The sequence below is a fragment of the Entelurus aequoreus genome, linkage group LG05, assembly GCF_033978785.1.
Source record: "Entelurus aequoreus isolate RoL-2023_Sb linkage group LG05, RoL_Eaeq_v1.1, whole genome shotgun sequence".
Taxonomy (NCBI): domain Eukaryota; kingdom Metazoa; phylum Chordata; class Actinopteri; order Syngnathiformes; family Syngnathidae; genus Entelurus; species Entelurus aequoreus.
The window spans coordinates 83519618-83539591 of record NC_084735.1 but is presented as its reverse complement, the minus strand read 5'-3'; the positions used below and the strand labels follow the sequence as shown (position 1 = coordinate 83539591).

Sequence of the window (19974 nt, the reverse complement as noted above, 5' to 3'; positions counted from 1 at the left end):
ACGTAAGAGACTAGACATATAAGATTTCATGGGATTTAGCGATTAGGAGTGACAGATTGTTTGGTAAACGTATAGCATGTTCTATATGTTATAGTTATTTGAATGACTCTTACCATAATATGTTACGTTAACATACCAGGCACGTTCTCAGTTGGTTATTTATGCCTCATATAATGTACACTTATTCAGCATGTTGTTCACTATTCTTTATTTATTTTAAATTGCCTTTCAAATGTCTATTCTTGGTGTTGGCTTTTATCAAATAAAGTTCACCAAAAAATGCAATTTATACTCCAGTGCGACTTATATATGTTTTTTTCCTTCTTTATTATGCATTTTCGGCCAGTGCGACTTATACTCCGAAAAATACGGTAAAATGTTTTCAATTTTATTAATTACAAAAGGCACACACTCTATGGTGGTAAAATAAGTGTAAAAGGTCAACGGAATTTAAGAAAATGTAAGAGGAAAAACTGAATTTAGTTTTTTATATTGTGATAGTTATTTGAATTTATTGTTGTCACTAGTATTTTACTTGTTTTGGTGGTAGAAGAAATGCTCTTGTTTTTTAATTGATGACAAATTATGAATTTCGATTTAAATTTTAATCCAAATCGTGATGATTACTTTTGCCATAATCGTTCTACGATCTTCCTGTGCAAAATGGATGAATGAAAGGTATATTTTTGATTGTTCTGTGGTTCATAAATTGAAAAGTTGGAACAATAAATCGAGCTTCCACTGTATCGACATCTTAACATTGTTGTCTTTTTAAAGCGCTTTGTTTCGCATTCTTATAGACATGTCCGGCCATCATTGACAGCGTGGCGATAAACACGGAGCCTTTGAAACGTTACGAGAGTTGCCACGTAAGTTCTCTTCTCCGTGCCTCTTTTAGTGAGATACATTTTTTTTCAACATTCTAAAGCCTTGCTTCTGTCTTCATGATGCCAGGGTGACGTCAACAAAAAGGCCAAATGTATTAACGAAATGAAGGAGAAGATGAATAAAATGGCAAACGACCGTGAAGAAGTGGAGCAGAAGCACAATGAGGGCCTGGAATCTTTGCAAAGAGAGATCCAGGAGATCACTGTCAATATTCAAGTGAGCTGGACTCCAGCAACGAGCGCAACCGCGTTGACTTATCGCTAAAATCCTGTATCGCCCTTTTAAAGGTTACGGACAAAGAGTTGACCCTGTTTCAGCAGAAGCTTGAAGAGGAGATCAAGAAGGACCAGAAGGAGAAGAAGGCTAACCAGGAGGTGCTGAAGGCCCTCAAACTGGAGACTGAACAGCTGGTGGAGGAACAAGCCAGGTAACGTGCACACACGGATAAAGGCCTTCGACAAGTGTCCGCACAATCATCACACGTCTTCTTGGTCGACTTTGCAGTCTAACCAAAACCATCAGACAGAAGAAGGCCAGCTTTAAGGAGGAACTGGACACCTTCTTGGAACTGAGGTGTGTCTCTATTTTTACCACGGCGAAGCGGTTTTTTTTCATGGTGCACTTCTTTTTTCCCCACTAGCAATCAGTCGGCAGCAGAGAAGGTGAGCCTGGAGGACGAGGTCAAGCGCTGCAAAGCCACTGTTGCCATGGCGAACAAGCGGTACCTTACTGCTCAGGTAAAACCCACGTCAGCCACATTTGTCTTCATTCCCCCAAAAAAGGTTCAGACTGCAAAAAACTGTTTTCCTTTTAGAAATACGATTTATTTGTTCTGGATAGAGATGGGAATTCATAAGATTTTTCAGTTTCCGATTCCACTTTAGATTTTGCCTAACGGTTCTCTTATCGATTCTTGTTTGGGGGAGAAAAAGGTGGATTAGCATTTGTTTAGTTTAGAGGTAACCTGACCTTACAAAGCCAATAGTGAGGTCTTAGGAGGCACACACGTAGCGTAGAAAAATATAACTTTAAAAAAATATATATGTAAGGAGTAAATATTATTCTGTAGAATTTAACAATATAAACCATGTAAAAAGTCCACAAGAATGTAACATTTAATAACGTGATAATAACAAACTCATTACATGCAAAGTGACATATGTCAAGCCTTTATTATAATTTAGATGGTTATGACTTACATTTTATGAAAACCTTGAATTGAGAATCTGGATAAATGTGGGGTTTTAAAAACAGTTAGGCATGTTCATTAGAATAGAATAGAATAGAAAGTACTTTATTGTACCCTGGGGGAAATTCAGCACTACAGTTCGCTCACAATAAACAAACACTTACCGGTAGGTATTTTTTACATGCGAATAATATAAATCCAGTCTATTATACACCATTATTCACATGTGAATAATATAAATCCAGTCTATTGTACAGCATTTTTCACATGTGAATAATATAAATCCAGTCTATTATACAGAATTATTCACATGTGAATAATATAAGTCCAGTCTCTTATACAGCGTTATTCACATGTGAATAATATAAATACAGTCTATTATACAGCGTTATTCACATGTGAATAATATAAATCCAGTCTGTTATACAGCGTTATTCACATGTGAATAATATAAATACAGTCTATTATACAGCATTATTCACACGTGAATAATATAAATACAGTTTATTATACAGCATTATTCACATGTGAATAATATACATACAGTCTATTATACAGCATTATTCACATGTGAATAATATACATACAGTCTATTATACAGCATTATTCACATCTGAATAATATAAATACAGTCTATTATACAGCATTATTCACATGTGAATAATATACATAGTCTATTATACAGCATTATTCACATCTGAATAATATAAATACAGTCTATTATACAGCATTATTCACATGTGAATAATATAAATACAGTCTATTATACAGCATTATTCACATGTGAATAATATAAATACAGTCTATACATTCATGAACAGACAAAAGGCTTGACATACCTCACCCTGCATGTAATGAGTTAATATAACATATCTATTTTCACATTTGAAGTTTGAATTGCTGACATGAATGGAGTTTTACACAATATTAAACATTTATGATCGATCGCAGCTGGACTCCTTGGTTTGTCTTGGAAGACGTTTCACTGATAAGTACAGATTCTGGACAGGGAGGACGGGATGGTATGAAACAGGAGTGAGGGAAGCCATCTATGTCAAGGTTGGGGAAAACCATCCCTGAACAGAGGTGGTGGTCTGCGACACCGCCTATCTCCCACATACAACACTGTCCCTTCAACCATTCCTAAAAGACTCTGCAATTTAGCCTCCAACAAATAACAGGAGTTGGAATCATTTTGGTCACAGAAGGGGACCAGGATGCCATTTGTGCCTTTTGTTTACAACTGAATGGAATGCTCACACGGGGGATTTCGACTATCTTGGACTGGTAGCAGTCGATCCACAGCGATCGTTCTACCACACAGTAACTCAATGCTAAAGAGGGTCAATTACACTTCGACTGTCATTGGCTTTGACCGTTCGGACTGTTAGTTTGCATTAAAATAGTTGTTTTTGTCACTACAATAGGGCCTAACCATCCTTGCCCAGACACACCCTCCTGGTTTTTGGAGTATAAATATCGGTGGTTTTAGCACCAGCTGCTGGACTAGATCTGACCAATCTAAGTCTATGAGCACGAACTGATGAAGCCTACGTACTCTGATGAGCGGCGAAACGTCTTCCAAGACGGACCAAGCAGTCCAGTTGCCATCGATTGAAAGCCCTGAGATGACAATGGCCTGGATGAATGAGAACATTCATAGACATAAACATTTTCGAGTTTCACCTGTATAATGCAATGACTGTGAAAACCTGGTGGGAGGAAAACTTGCAGCTTTGCTCTGACTGTAATTAAACATTTGCCTACCAAAAATCAGGAACGTCTACTGTGCAAAATGGATGAAAGCCTTTGAGCACAAATTTAGTCACTGCTCGGTGACATTTGTCTAGCGGCAGACATGAACTGGAGCTAGTACTGCCTGCCTTGGAGCCTGTCAGAATCTCTCATGCTGTGTGTTCAAATGTTTCAGAATATCGTGTGTATGTCCTCTTTTTGATTACAAGTAGCGCTTTTGCAATGTTTTTTTGTAAAATATAGCCAAACTTTGGAGTGATTCCATGGCCTGAGCGCCACGTTGTCTGACATCACTACGCACGTTGCATAATGCCATCATCCCCACCTGCAGGAATCCATAAGAGAATCCATCCATCCATTTTTATTTTTTTTAATGATAAGCGATTCCAAGGAATTGATACACTAGAAGTAGAACCGGTTTTCCATTCCCATCTCTAGTTCTAGGGTCAAACTGTTGCCATCATAAAACCGTTAATCACATAGTAACTCTTTCAACTGTAAAAAGAAGTTATCCATTGCTAATAACCGCAAGTTACAGTGGAACCTCGATTTACAAACGTAATTGGTACCTGAAGGGTTTGTAAGTCGAAAATGTGTATAGTGAAGCAAATTTATACATAAGAAAAAATTTAAAAATCAATAATGGGTTCCGACCTCGCGTGTGAGTGTCTTGAAAGACGTGCATTGGAATGAGAGGTAGTGTCTTGTCCTCTGCTGTGAAATAAGTCTGCTCTGGCACATTTTTACTGAAAAGTCCAGTCTCATCAAAATTAAAACTTGCTGTCGTACGAAGCCTGCTTAGTCAATTCTTCTATATGAAGATTGTGAGCGCCTTTAATGTACTCCTCGCCAGAGGTGGGTAGAGTAGCCAGAAATTCTACTCAAGTAAAGGTACTGTTACTTTAGAGATTTATTACTCAAGTAAAAGTAAGGAGTAGTCACCCAAATATTTACTTGAGTAAAAGTAAAAAGTATGTTGTGAAAAAACTACTCAAGTACTGAGTAACTGATGAGTAACCTGTTCGTTTAATGATGACGGCAACAAATAATGCACAAAAACATAAGAATAGCAATGAGCAAATTCAGAGCCAGGAATATCTCTTAATCAGAATCAGAATAGTTTTATTGCCATTGTTTGAGAACGGGTTCACAAACTAGGAATTTTTCTTGGTGCAAACGTGCGACATAAAAACATATAACACATATTTGGTAATAAAAAGAGCTGTAACTGAGCTATCAGATAGACTTAGAAGGAATTCAAGGAACTAAAACAATAATATATATTAAATAATGATACATTAACATAAAAAAAATTAAGGCAAATTGAGCCACAATAACTTAACAGCACCATAGGCTCAGTAGGCAGAGATTACAAAGGAAAATAACAAGTTAGCCTTTACGCAAACCATAAACTGAGAACACACTGTGCACTTCTGATTGGTGTTTGCATGCGTGAGTGTGTGTGTGTGTGTGTGTGTGTGTGTCTCTGTCTGTCTATGAGGCTGCAGTGCGTTAATAAATGTCCCCACACGATGTACATTTGACAGTGATTTATAGCACGGAAGCTAACATCAGCCTACGGTGACAGCCAAAATATCAACTAACGTTACTTACCGCGATGTGCTTCCTCAAATTTGACGTTGAGTTCACGTAAGCTTAAGGTTGTTGTTGTTTTGTCAGCGGCGGTCACATGACCAGGCGGTCATTTGACCGCCTGGCTCTGTTTGATTGGTGAAACGGAGTCAAACGTCACCAGTTAGTTGTATTTGATTGGTGAAACGCAGGCATGCGATAGATCCTACTTTGAAGGTCTGTCTGACAAAACCAAAACAAACAAAGCGTGCATTAACAGATCGATAAAAATCAGTAGCGAGTAGCGAGCTGAATGTAGATAAATGGAGCGGAGTAAAAGTAGCGTTTCTTCTCTATAAATATACTCAAGTAAAAGTATGTTGCATTTAAACTACTCTTAGAAGTACAATTTATCCCAAAAGTTACTCAAGTACCGGTAGATGTAACATAGTAAATGTAGCGCGTTACTACCCACCTCTGCTCCTCGCCAATACTTTATTTATTTTTTTTTTATTTTTTTTTAACTCCACAGAGATTCCCTCCTTTCCACACTGGTTTGTTGAATTTTCGGAACTCATATTAAGTTAGCAAAATGGACAAAACTCGTGAAAAAACACAGAACAAGCACACATGCTGAAGCCCTGAGAAGTGACTACCAGTGTTTACTGGGCAGCAAGTGACGTGGAGGGCAGCGCCTCTGCAACAATGCTGCGCCCTGCTTTTTGCCTTCAGGCGCGACACAAAATGAATGAATGAGTGAATGAAGCGTTGGTACACAGACACATGGTTTGCACACAGAGGCATACTTGGCTCCATCTAAAAATGTGTAAATCGACGCAAATAAAGGGGTTCGTCAATCAGGATTCCACTGTATATGATTTGAGTTGAGGCCCTGTGGACATGATGATGATTTTTGCCCTGCCAGTTGTGCATCTTGGAGAGCAGTCGGGATCAGCGTCTGCACAGCCTCCACCGTCAGCTGGCGGAAGCCAAGGCGCTGCTGGGCAAGCTGGATGAAAATGTGCAGCGGTAAGATGCACAAGTCACATCTGTAAAATCAGGAAACTTCATGGATTTTCCCTCTGGCAGGTTTCCATCGCTGGAAACGAACAGACAAACCTGGAGAACCAACGTGCAAGACCTGGAAAAGAAAATCGCCACAGTAGAGGTTCGCGCATTCTGAGTGAAAGCTGTTAAAGGCCTACTGAAATGAGATTTTCTTATTTAAACGGGGATAGCAGGTCTATTCTATGTGTCATACTTGATCATTTCGCGATATTGTCATATTTTTGCTGAAAGGATTTAGTATAGAACATCGACGATAAAGTTTGCAACTTTTGGTTGCTGATAAAAAAGCCTTGCCTGTACCGGAAGTAGCGTGACGTCACAGGTTGTGGAGCTCCTCGCATCTGCACATTGTTTACAATCATGGCCACCAGCAGCGAGAGCGATTCGGACCAAGAAAGCGACGATTACCCCATTAATTTGAGCTAGGATGAAAGATTTGTGGATGAGGAAAGTGAGAGTGAAGGATTAGAGGGCAGTGGAAGCGATTCAGATAGGGAAGATGGTGTGAGAGGCGGGTGGGACCTGATATTCAGCTGGGAATGACTTAAAACAGTAAATAAACACAAGACATATATATACTCTATTAGTCACAACACAACCAGGCTTATATTTAATATGCCGCCAATTAATCCCGCATAACAAACACCTCCCCCCTCCCGTCCATATAACCCGCCAATACAAATCAAACACCCGCACAACACACTCAATCCCACAGCCCAAAGTACCGTTCACCTCCGCAAAGTTCATACAGCACATATATTTCCCCAAAGTTACGTACGTGACATGCACATAGCGGCACACACGTACGGGCAAGCGATCAAATGTTTGGAAGCCGCAGCTGCGTACTCACGGTAGCGTGTCTGCTATCCAACTCAAAGTCCTCCTGGTAAGAGTCTCTGTTGTCCCAGTTCTCCACAGGCCAATGGTAAAGCTTGACTGTCATATTTCGGGAATGTAAACAATGAAACGCCGGCTACGTGTTTGTGTTGCTGCAGCCGTCCGCTAATACACCGCTTCCCACCTACAGCTTTCTTCTTTGCCGTCGTTATTGTTCATTAAACAAATTGCAAAAGATTCACCAACGCAGATGTCCAGAATACTGTGGAATTTTGCGATGAAAACAGACGACTTAATAGCTGGCCACAATGGTGTCCCAAAATGTCCGCTACAATCCGTGACGTCACGCGCAAACGTCATACCGAGACGTTTTCAGCAGAATATTTCGCGGGAAATTTAAAATTGCACTTTACTAATCTAACCCGGCCGTATTGGCATGTGTTGCAATATTAAGATTTCATCATTGATATATAAACTATCAGACTGCGTGGTCGGTAGTAGTGGCTTTAAGTAGGCCTTTAAGTGTTAGCCGATAATGTCTTGTGTGCGAATTAGCAAGCAGCGAGTGACCCTTTTGTGTCCACAGACGCAGTACAAGGAGCAAACGGAGCAAGTCAAAAGTGGCAAAAGGGCCAAAGACGTGCTTTCGAACAGCGGTCAGCCTGAACCTCAGGTCTCCATGGTAAGATGCGGCGTGAGGACCACGTCACGAGCGTCAGTTGTTGTGACACACTCTCTGCTTGTTTACTTGGGTTATTGGCCCGCTGCCTATTAGACATGCTATTCATAGTTGAAATTTGTGTATCACATACGCGATTTCAACACACGACAACTATCCTCTTAAGGAGCGCTGCTCTTAGGCACAACAGCAGTGACTGGAATGAATGAACATTACGAAAGAGCGATTATAGTCAGATAGCAGAGGAATTATGAGGAAAATGTTGAATGATATCAGATCAGTAGCTATCACACTAATAATAAGCTCATGTCCACACTAGGACTGGGCGATATGGCCTTTTTTAATATCTCGATATTTTTAGGCCATATCACGATACACGATATATATCGCGATATTTTGCCTTACCTTGAATGAACACTTGATGCATATAATCACAGCAGTATGATGATTCTATGTGTCTACATTAAAACATTCTTCTTCATACTGCATTAATATATGCTCATTTTAAACTTTCATGCAGAGAGGGAAATCACAACTAAGTCAATTGACCAAAAGTGTATTTATTAAACAGTTATTAAGCAGTGGCACAAACATTCATGTCATTTCAAAACAAAGTGCAAGATTGTCAGAGACATTTTAAAACAAGCTATTAGTGCACTTTTGTGCATGATCTCACTAAGATGACAAATCAAAACAACACTAACTTAAAGTGCACTTTTTGTACAGAACGCCACTACAATAGTTTAAAACAAATAAAGTGCACTTTTGTGCATGATGTCACACAAGATATTTCAATAAGTGTCAAATAAAAATGAGCTGCATAATAGTAAATCAAATAGTGTATGTCCTTCGCTATGTGGTAGGTTCGGGCGGACGTTATCTCCTTCTGTTGTTGACTATTTTTTTCATACGGTGTTGATGTGGAAATGGTTGCCTCTGCATTTAGTGGGTGTGGCACCGAACGGAGATGTTCACATGCGGAGTAAGCACTCTTCATTCTCTAGCAGGTGACTTTTCAAATGATGCTACATATTAGCAGTAATGCTACTTTTTGTAGCAACGCTTTTGCCCCACACTTGACAAATTACGGTTGTCTGTTCGACATATTCCCGCTTGAAGCCAAACCACCGCCAGACGATGGACCCCCTGCTGTTTTTCTTGGGAATTAATTCTTCCTTCATTTGTTACCAGATTCGCACCTTCTTTCTCTTGTATTACCACTCGCACCACAGCTAACGTTACCCATGCTGCTACCTCTCTGCTGCGCGAGGGCGTATACGTATGTAAGAAGGTGCGCTTGTTTACGTCTCTGTGAGAAGGAGAGACTAGAAAGAGTGAGAAGAGCCTGTAGTGTAATGCCTGCAGCTAAAAGCAAATGCGTGAGAACGTATACTCGAATATCACGATATAGTCATTTTCTATATCGAACGGAGACAAACCCGCGGTATATCGATATATATTGCCCAACCCTAGTCCACACACACATCTGTGTGAAGCTATCATTGCAAATAATAGAGCCTGGGCTATTTGGCTGAAAACTGTATCATGATATAAGGGGTTCATATCAGTCTATCGGTATTTTATATTTATTATGACCTATCAAAAATAAGGACCAGGGGAAAAATATATTACATGTAAACATTTTTATTTAAAATGTAGCCTTCCTCTGATTATATTCCCCTCAGCTATCAAGGCAGAACGGAAATGTCAACACAAGCGTGGAAAACAATCAATGTAATCAAAATTCTAAAGTCATATTGAACACTTAACAATAACCTCTTAAAATTAAGGTGCAAAAATAAGGAATCTGTAAGAAGTGTTTAACAAAATAGTGCAAAGCACGTAAACTTGGAGAAATCTGAACTATTTTCTGAAGGTTTAGTGCCAAGAAGTTACAGTTGTGCTCTAAAGGGTGAGCGCGACTAAGGTGGTGTGGTATTAGTGGTTAGAGTGTCCACCCTGAGATCGGTAGGTTGTAAGTTCAAACCCCGGCCGAGTCATACCAAAGACTATGAAAATGGGACCCATTACCTCCCTGCTTGGCACTCAGCATCAAGGGTTGGAATTGGGGGTTAAATCACCAAAAATTATTCCCGGGCGCGGCCACCGCTGCTCCCCTCACCTCCCAGGGGGGAAACAAGGGGATGGGTCAAATGCAGAGGACACATTTCACCACACCTAGTGTGTGTGTGACTATCATTGGTACTTTAACTTAAATTAAAGTTAACCTGGTGAGGACGAGCGCCTTGCATCATTTACAGACCACATTGATCTGACTACAGTCCGTTTTATACTGTCGAGGTGAATTGTCCTGTTTTATCAACAATTTCTTTGCTCTCTGCAGCACTTAATTTTACTTTCTCTTCTCACTCCATGTAAAGAATCAACCGCAAGACAAAAAGATAGCGATACCAAACTTGATAGTTTATACTGTTACCTGATTTGGCTTTTAGCGTGTCACGCCCACTGATCAGTGATCACTTCCTGCGTTGCTCGGTTACCAGAGAGCCAGTGATTTTGTTCTTGCAACCAACCTTGCTTTGCAACTTCCGCTTTCTTCTGACGAATAACAAAAAAATGTATTCTTGATAAATTAAACGTCTTTGGACTGGGTGAAAGGGGGACGTTACAATTCTCGGGAGGGGCACTGAAATTTGGGAGTCTCCCGGGAGGTTTGGCAAGTATGAGAATTAACGGTGTACCGCGGCACCGCCGCTGTATATAATCGACGGGCCAGCTCTAGTGTTAATTTGATATCACCTCACAGGCCAAGTGAAATTACACGGCGGGCCAGAGTTTGACACCCATGATTTAAAATGACAAAGGTCACAGACAGATATTTATAATAAGGCAAGGGGCGGCATGGCCAGAAACCTGAGGGTTGCAGGTTCGCTCCCCGCCTCTTGACATCCAAATCGCTGCCGTTGTGTCCTTGGGCAGGAGACTTCACCCTTGCCCCCAGTGCCACTCACACTGGTGAATGAATGAATGATTGGTGGTGGTCGGAAGGGCCGTAGGCGCAAACTGGCAGCCACGCTTCTGTCAGTCTACCCCAGGGCAGCTGTGGCTATGAAGGTAGCTTACCACCACCAGGTGTGAATGAATGATGGGTTCTCACTTCTCTGTGAAGCGCTTTGAGTGTCTAGAAAAGCGCTATATAAATCTAATCCATTATTATTATTATTATTACTATTATTATTATTTGCCCCACTCTGGTTTTAAAAATAATAATCGGCCGATAATATCGGACTGCCGATATTATCGGCCGATAAATGCTTTAATCGGAAATTATCGGTATCGGTTTCAAAATGATCGGTATGGGTTTCAAAAAGTACAATTTATGACCTTTTAAAACGCGGCTGTGTACACAGACGTAGGGAGAAGTACAGAGCGCCAATAAACCAAAGACACTTCCTTTGCGTGCCGGCCCAGTCACATAATATCTATGGCTTTTCACACACACACAAGTGAATGCAAGGCATACTTGGTCAACAGCCATACAGGTCACACTGAGGGTAGCCGTATAAACAACTTTAACACTGTTACAAATGTGCGCCACACTGTGAACCCACACCAAACAAGAATGACAAACATATTTCGGGAGAACATCCGCACCGTAACACAACATTAACACAACAGAACAAATACCCAGAACCCCTTGCAGCACTAACTCTTCCGGGACGCTACAATATACTACCCCCGCCCCCAACCCCGCCCACCTCAACCTCCTCATGCTCTCTCAGGGAGAGCATATCCCAAATTCCAAGCTGCTGTTTTGAGGCATGTTAAAAAAAAACAAAAAAAACTTTGTGACTTCAATTATAAATATGGCAGTGCCATGTTGGCATTTTTTTTTCCATAACTTGAGTTGATTTATTTTGGAAAACCTTGTTACATTGTTTAATGCATCCAGCGGGGCATCACAACAAAATTAGGCATAATAATGTGTGAATTCCACGACTGTATATATCGGTATCGGTTGATATCGGAATCGGTAATTAAGAGTTGGACAATATCGGATTTCGGCAAAAAAGCCATTATCGGACATCTCTAGTCTTAACAGTATCTGTACACTGCACTCCAATTTTAAACAATACTTGATGTCGTGCGGTGTCCAACATGGCCGATTGTTTAAAGAGTTCATGTGAACGTTGCAGCTTTCTACCGACATGGCTGCCCTGAGCATGGCCTCCGCCGAGACTCGCAACCCGGCCAAACCCGCGTCGGCTGCGAGCAACACAGTGTTTGACAAGGCCATGGAGCGCCTGGCCACCGTTTTCCCCAACTACACCAGGTGATACAAGCTGATTTGAAAAATAGTTTAAAGTTGTCAATGATCTATAAGTTTTTGTCGTTTTTAAGGTCCGACTTCATGAGGTTTTTTAAGGACCTGCGTTCATCCAATGGTGGCAGTCTTAACGGCATGGGCTGGCAGGAGGTGGTCAGCGGTGTGAGCGAGTTGATCCTCAAACACCAGGTCCCCCTTAGTCTTAATATTCATCTGAGACCTTAAATTGTAAATCTGACTGTGTGTGTCTTTTCAGGAGAAGCTCAAATCCGGTGCTGCATCTAAGACAACAGAGCTAGGAGGTGCTGAGGGGGACTCCAACACCTCAGTCTGGAAGCGGGTTCAGCCCCAAAACACACAGGACACCACTGTGGTGAGTCCCAAACGAGGGTGCCTCACAACACAGTCTGTCTTATATTTGTGCGTGTCTGATTGCAGCTGAACTTGGAGGACCCTTGTGTCATCTGTCAGGAAGACATCCACCCAGCGGACCACTGTGTTCTGGAGTGCAGACACGGCTTTCATAAGAAGGTGAGTGGAAGTCCATCCTCTTTCTTGCTTTGACTGGCGCTCCTGGCACCATTGGTGAAAACACGTACCATTTGTAGACTTGTTAAAAATATTTATAATCTGTCGCCTTGTGGAAAAACTAGGGGTGTTCAGATACAATACGGATATTGCAGCCTTGAGTGATCCATGGCGTCGTCTGAGACGTGTCGGGCTATCCGTGGCGTCGTCTGAGACGTGGCGGGCGATCCGTGGCGTCGTCTGAGACGTGGCGGGCGATCCGTGGCGTCGTCTGAGATGTGGCGGGCTATCCGTGGCGTTGTCTGAGACGTGGCGGGCGATCCGTGGCGGGCGATCCGTGGCAGGCGATCCGTGGCGTCGTCTGAGACGTGGCGGGCGATCCGCGGCGTCGTCTGAGACGTGGCGTGCGGTCCGCGGCGTCGTCTGAGACGTGGCGGGCGATCCGCGGCGTCGTCTGAGACGTGGCGTGCGGTCCGCGGCGTCGTCTGAGACGTGGCGGGCGGTCCGCGGCGTCGTCTGAAGTGTGGCGGGCGATCCACGGCGTCGTCTGAAGTGTGGCGGGCGATCCACGGCGTCGTCTGAAGTGTGGCGGGCGATCCACGGCGTCGTCTGAAGTGTGGCGGGCGATCCACGGCGTCGTCTGAAGTGTGGCGGGCGAACCCTGGCGTCGTCTGAAACGTGGCGGGCGATCCCTGGCGTCGTCTGAAACGTGGCGGGCGATCCCTGGCGTCGTCTGAAACGTGGCGGGCGATCCCTGGCGTCGTCTGAAGCGTGGCGGGCGATCCCTGGCGTCGTCTGAAACGTGGCGGGCGATCCCTGCCGTCGTCTGAAACGTGGCGGGCGATCCCTGCCGTCGTCTGAAACGTGGCGGGCGATCCCTTGCGTCGTCTGAAACGTGGCGGGCGATCCCTGGCGTCGTCAGAGACGTGGCGGCGATCCCTGGCGTCGTCTGAGACGTGGCGGGCGATCCGTGGCGTCCTCTGAAACGTGGCGGGCGATCCGTGGCGTCCTCTGAAACGTGGCGGGCGATCCCTGGCGTCGTCTGAAACGTGGCGGGCGATCCCTGGCGTCGTCAGACGTGGCGGGCGACCCCTGGCGTCGTCAGAGACGTGGCGGGCGACCCCTGGCGTCGTCTGAGACGTGGCGGGCGATCCCTGGCGGGCGATCCCTGGCGTTGTCTGAGACGTGGCGGGCGATCCGTGGCGTCCTCTGAGACGTGGCGGGCGATCCGTGGCGGGCGATCCGTGGCGGGCGATCCGTGGCGGGCGATCCGTGGCGGGCGATCCGTGGCGGGCGATCCGTGGCGGGCGATCCGTGGCGGGCGATCCGTGGCGGGCGATCCGTGGCGTCCTCTGAAGTGTGGCGGGCGATCCGCGGCGTCGTCTGAAGTGTGGCGGGCGATCCGCGGCGTCGTCTGAAACGTGGCGGCCGATCCCTGGCGTCGTCAGACGTGGCGGGCGACCCCTGGCGTCGTCAGAGACGTGGCGGGCGATCCCTGGCGTCGTCAGAGACGTGGCGGGCGATCCCTGGCGTCGTCTGAGACGTGGCGGGCGATCCCTGGCGGGCGATCCCTGGCGGGCGATCCCTGGCGTCGTCTGAGACGTGGCGGGCGATCCGTGGCGTCCTCTGAGACGTGGCGGGCGATCCGTGGCGGGCGATCCGTGGCGGGCGATCCGTGGCGGGCGATCCGTGGCGGGCGATCCGTGGCGGGCGATCCGTGGCGGGCGATCCGTGGCGGGCGATCCGTGGCGGGCGATCCGTGGCGTCCTCTGAAGTGTGGCGGGCGATCCGCGGCGTCGTCTGAAACATGGCGGGCGATCCGCGGCGTCTGAAATGTGGCGGGCGATCCCTGGCGTCGTCTGAGACGTGGCGGGCGATCCCTGGCGGGCGATCCCTGGCGTCGTCTGAGACGTGGCGGGCGATCCGTGGCGTCCTCTGAGACGTGGCGGGCGATCCGTGGCGGGCGATCCGTGGCGGGCGATGCGTGGCGGGCGATGCGTGGCGGGCGATCCGTGGCGGGCGATCCGTGGCGGGCGATCCGTGGCGTCCTCTGAAGTGTGGCGGGCGATCCGCGGCGTCGTCTGAAGTGTGGCGGGCGATCCGCGGCGTCGTCTGAAACATGGCGGGCGATCCGCGGCGTCTGAAATGTGGCGGGCGATCCCTGGCGTCGTCTGAAACGTGGCGGGCGATCCGTGGCGTCCTTTGAAGTGTGGCGGGCGATCCGCGGCGTCGTCTGAAGTGTGGCGGGCGATCCGCGGCGTCGTCTGAAACGTGGCGGCCGATCCCTGGCGTCGTCAGACGTGGCGGGCGACCCCTGGCGTCGTCAGACGTGGCGGGCGACCCCTGGCGTCGTCAGAGACGTGGCGGGCGATCCCTGGCGTCGTCAGAGACGTGGCGGGCGATCCCTGGCGTCGTCTGAGACGTGGCGGGCGATCCCTGGCGGGCGATCCCTGGCGTCGTCTGAGACGTGGCGGGCGATCCGTGGCGTCCTCTGAGACGTGGCGGGCGATCCGTGGCGGGCGATCCGTGGCGGGCGATCCGTGGCGGGCGATCCGTGGCGGGCGATCCGTGGCGGGCGATCCGTGGCGTCCTCTGAAGTGTGGCGGGCGATCCGCGGCGTCGTCTGAAACATGGCGGGCGATCCGCGGCGTCTGAAATGTGGCGGGCGATCCCTGGCGTCGTCTGAGACGTGGCGGGCGATCCCTGGCGGGCGATCCCTGGCGTCGTCTGAGACGTGGCGGGCGATCCGTGGCGTCCTCTGAGACGTGGCGGGCGATCCGTGGCGGGCGATCCGTGGCGGGCGATCCGTGGCGGGCGATGCGTGGCGGGCGATGCGTGGCGGGCGATCCGTGGCGGGCGATCCGTGGCGGGCGATCCGTGGCGGGCGATCCGTGGCGTCCTCTGAAGTGTGGCGGGCGATCCGCGGCGTCGTCTGAAGTGTGGCGGGCGATCCGCGGCGTCGTCTGAAACATGGCGGGCGATCCGCGGCGTCTGAAATGTGGCGGGCGATCCCTGGCGTCGTCTGAAACGTGGCGGGCGATCCGCGGCGTTTGAAATGTGGCGGGCGATCCCTGGCGTCGTCTGAAACGTGGCGGGCGATCCGCGGCGTTTGAAATGTGGCGGGCGATCCCTGGCGTCGTCTGAAACGTGGCGCTGTTCAAAAATGTGTGTACTTTTATTGCTTTTAAAAAGATGCGTACTGTAAATGACAATCTTTTGTTTCAGTGCATCATGCTGTGGCTGAAGGAGACGAGCAACTGTCCCACCTGCAGGAAGCACACTTTGATGAGCGACTTCCCTCTGCTGGTTGGTAGGAGACGCCAAGCCCCGTGATGTCATTATCTTTTCTTTTTTTTCCCCCCCTTGTTTTACTGTTTAACTTTCAAGGCCAACTTTTATGTAATTGAAATACCAATTCATGACTAATAAAAGCCAGGTTAAGGTGTAGTTGGCTTGTCTGTCATTTTTCTCCACAGAAATCCTCCAACAAGATCCTTTTTTTATTGGGAATGTTTTATATACACGCACACTCACACGTGTGTATTAGGGCTTTCAAATTCAACAAGTTGACGCATGCGATTAATCACAAAAAAATGTTGCAGTCATATCAACGCAGATTAATCATGCAATTTATTTTGGGAGCATGTGCTTCTTGACCTGTTCTGTTAACCTGAAATGTGTGTTAATATGCTCAGGGATCAGGTCAATGTAAAGGTGAGTTGTACTCACTGGTTAATTTTACATCTAAAATAAAACTGATTGGACTTAAAACTGTTAGCAACTCTAGAACAAATTACTTCTGATTTAAAAAATAATAATAATAATCTTGACACCATTACTGTGTATATGTATGTATATATCTACAAACCCCGTTTCCATATGATTTGGGAAATTGTGTTAGATGTAAATATAAACGGAATACAATGATTTGCAAATCATTTTCAACCCATATTAAATTGAATATGCTACAAAGACAACATATTTGATGTTCAAACCGATAAACTTTTTTTTTTTGCAAATCATTAACTTTAGAATTTGATGCCAGCAACACGTGACAAAGAAGTTGGGAAAGGTGGCAATAAATACTGATAAAGTTGAGGAATGCTCATCAAACACTTATTTGGAACATCCCACAGGTGTGCAGGCTAATTGGGAACAGGTGTATAAAAACAGCTTCCCAAAAAATGCTCAGTCTTTCACAAGAAAGGATGGGGCGAGGTACACCACTTTGTCCACAACTGTGTGAGCAAATAGTCACAGTTTAAGAACAACGTTTCTCAAAGTGCTATTGCAAGAAATTTAGGGATTTCAACATCTACGATCGGTAATATCATCAAAGGGTTCAGAGAATCTGGAGAAATCACTCCACGTAAGCGGCATGGCCGGAAACCAACATTGAATGACCGTGACCTTCGATCCCCTGTATAAAAAACCGACATCAATCTCTAAAGGATATCACCACATGGGCTCAGGAACACTTCAGAAAACCACTGTCAGTAATTACAGTTTGTCGCTACATCTGTAAGTGCAAGTTAAAGCTCTACTATGCAAAGCGAAAGCCATTTATCAACAACACCCAGAAACGCCGCCGGCTTCTCTGGGCCCGAGATCATCTAAGATGGACTCATGCAAAGTGGAAAAGTGTTCTGTGGTCTGACGAGTCCACATTTCAAATTGTTTTTGGAAATATTTGACATTGTGTCATGCGGACCAAAGGGGAAGCGAATCATCCAGACTGTTATCGACGCAAAGTTCAAAAGCCAGCATCTGTGATGGTATGGGGGTGTATTAGTGCCCAAGACATGGGTAACATACACATCTGTGAAGGCACCATTAATGCTGAAAGGTAAATACAGGTTTTGGAACAACATATGCTGCCATCTAAGCGCTGTCTCTTTCATGGACGCCCCTGCTTATTTCAGCAAGACAATGCCAAGCCACATTCAGCACGTGTTACAACAGCGTGGCTTTGTAAAAAAAAGAGTGCGGGTACTTTCCTGGCCCGCCTGCAGTCCAGACCTGTCTCCCATTGAAAATGTGTGGCGCATTATGAAGCGGAAAATACGACAGCTCTACATAAAAGAAGAATGGGAAACAATTCCACTTTCAAAGCTTCAACAATTAGTTTCCTCAGTTCCCAATCGTTTATTTGAGTGTTGTTCAAAGAAAAGCTGATGTAACACAGTGGTGAACATGCCCTTTCCCAACTACTTTGGCACGTGTTGCAGCCATGAAATTCTAAGTTAATCATTATTTGCAAAAAAAAAAATCAAGTTTATGAGTTTGAACATCAAATATCTCGTCTTTGTAGTGCATTCAATTGAATATGGGTTGAAAATGATTTGCAAATCATTGTATTCCGTTTATATTTACATCTAACACAATTTCCCAACTCATATATGGAAATGGGGTTTGTAGATGTACATGTGTGAGTGTATTTACACATATAAATGTGTATGTATATATCTATGTATACATTTGTGTGTATAAATACATATATAAATGTGTATATATATTACATGTGTATATTCATATACATATACATTATACCTTTAAATACATTGAAATACAGAAAAATATGTTCAACTTTAAAGTGCAAAAAGTGCCTTGGTTGTCGTGCTTCGATGACATGTGGCAATAAGTATTGAAAGTGATGTCTCAGCAGGGAGACAATGTCAGACATGTACATACAGAGGTGGTTGTTGGCAAGGACAAATGTCCCAAAAAAGGGGAGACCGTCTTAGGAACGAAGACATGTGGAGCCAAAGCAGAGCTTGGACACAGACGAAAAGAAGCGCTGGCTCTTCGTCTTCTCAGCGCCATATTTGAAGGCGTCCAGGTGGACTTTGAGATGCTTGCAGGCGGCGTCGTCAAAAGACTGCTCGTCCGCAGTCAAAGCCTCCACCAACTTGTCCGGAGAGCCGAATTCCACCAAGAGCTTCGTGACCACGGGTGTGATCACCTCCTCCATGTTGGCCAACGTGTGGATGTTGTCAATGTGCTGGGGGTTGATTTCCTCCATGGCCCTGGATGACAGATGCTCCACCACCAGGAGGAGGGCGTCCGTCTTCAAAGACTTCTTGCATTTCCTCGGGAGGCGCTGTCCCAGCTGCGTGGTCAGCGTGTAGGCCAGGAGTCGCGTCAGCTTGGCATTGAACGAGGGACTGCGCTCCCACCCGGAAGACGCCTTGGACGAGGTCCCCGCCAAGCTTTTTGGAACGTCCGTTATCGACATCGTGGCTTGTGTTTGCCGAGGGGGCAACTCTGAAACTGTAGAGGAAGTCTTTTGGGAGTTGACTGTGGGAGGTGTGTCCGACCCCACGTAGAGCCTCTTTTTTGGCATCAGCGCCTCCTCAGCAGTTTCACCCGTGTTTAGGGCGGTGACCACCAGCTGGTTGATCTCGCTCACGGCGCCAGACACTTGGTCGGCGTACGTCTCCTCGTTTTGCGGCTCCGTCTCCATCCAGAAGACCAGCTGCTGCAAGAACTTCCACGCCGCGTCCTCCGTCATGGCGTACAAGACTTCAGGGGAAAGGATCTGACCGTCCCAGTGTTTCTTACCCAGTCGCCCCCACAGGACCGAGTCCATAAAACAAGTGTTGGAGCGGCTGGACGGCACCTCGTACATATTACTGTGACAAGACATGACGTACTCGTACAGTTGAGAGCTGAGATCTTCAGAAACGCTCTTCAGCTTCTCGTCCATGTAGCGCTTGATTTTGTCCTCCCGGGCATCCGGCGCCATCTGGTTGAGGTCGTCGAACATCTTGACCACTTTCTCCTGGATGGCCTCGAACTCGAAACGCTGCGACGGCTTGCCGTGTAAAGTGCTGGTCCTGAAGGCGCCTTTGGGAGACAGCGTGCTTTTCTCGCGCTCGGACTTGAGGAACACCAAACATGCTTCTTGGCTCTTGAAGGCTCGCTTCAGTCCTCCCAGCATGCCTGCAAACTGCATGCGGGCAAACTTCAGGAAGCGGAACCGGCGCCGTTTGACCTGGCCGTCCACGCCGGGCTTCTCCTGCGACTTGAAGAAGTTCTTGACTTTGTTGGAGATCAGCTTCAGGTTGAGGTTGAAGCGAGAGATGCGGCTTTCCACGCGGTCGGTTGTGTCTCCGGATGCCAGAGAGGACTCCTGGATGATGCTCTTGGTGATGTCCTCCGCCGTCAACT

General features: G+C 46.3%; 1 protein-coding gene across 2 annotated transcripts in view; it reads left to right on the top strand.

Annotated features, from left to right (window-relative positions):
- ttc3 (tetratricopeptide repeat domain 3) overlaps positions 1 to 16251 on the top strand; it is a 68917-nt gene extending 52666 nt beyond the window's left edge. For both annotated transcript variants that reach the window (XM_062049082.1, XM_062049080.1), the window contains exons 33-45: positions 801 to 869; positions 955 to 1104; positions 1176 to 1315; positions 1393 to 1461; positions 1529 to 1625; positions 6330 to 6433; positions 6494 to 6572; positions 7896 to 7991; positions 12146 to 12282; positions 12351 to 12465; positions 12533 to 12649; positions 12715 to 12807; positions 16030 to 16251. In XM_062049082.1, the coding sequence (XP_061905066.1) occupies positions 801 to 869; positions 955 to 1104; positions 1176 to 1315; positions 1393 to 1461; positions 1529 to 1625; positions 6330 to 6433; positions 6494 to 6572; positions 7896 to 7991; positions 12146 to 12282; positions 12351 to 12465; positions 12533 to 12649; positions 12715 to 12807; positions 16030 to 16137 (1374 nt within the window). In that variant the 3' untranslated portion in view covers positions 16138 to 16251. The remainder of the gene's footprint in view (positions 1 to 800; positions 870 to 954; positions 1105 to 1175; positions 1316 to 1392; positions 1462 to 1528; positions 1626 to 6329; positions 6434 to 6493; positions 6573 to 7895; positions 7992 to 12145; positions 12283 to 12350; positions 12466 to 12532; positions 12650 to 12714; positions 12808 to 16029) is intronic.
- Positions 16252 to 19974: the final 3723 nt, after the last annotated feature.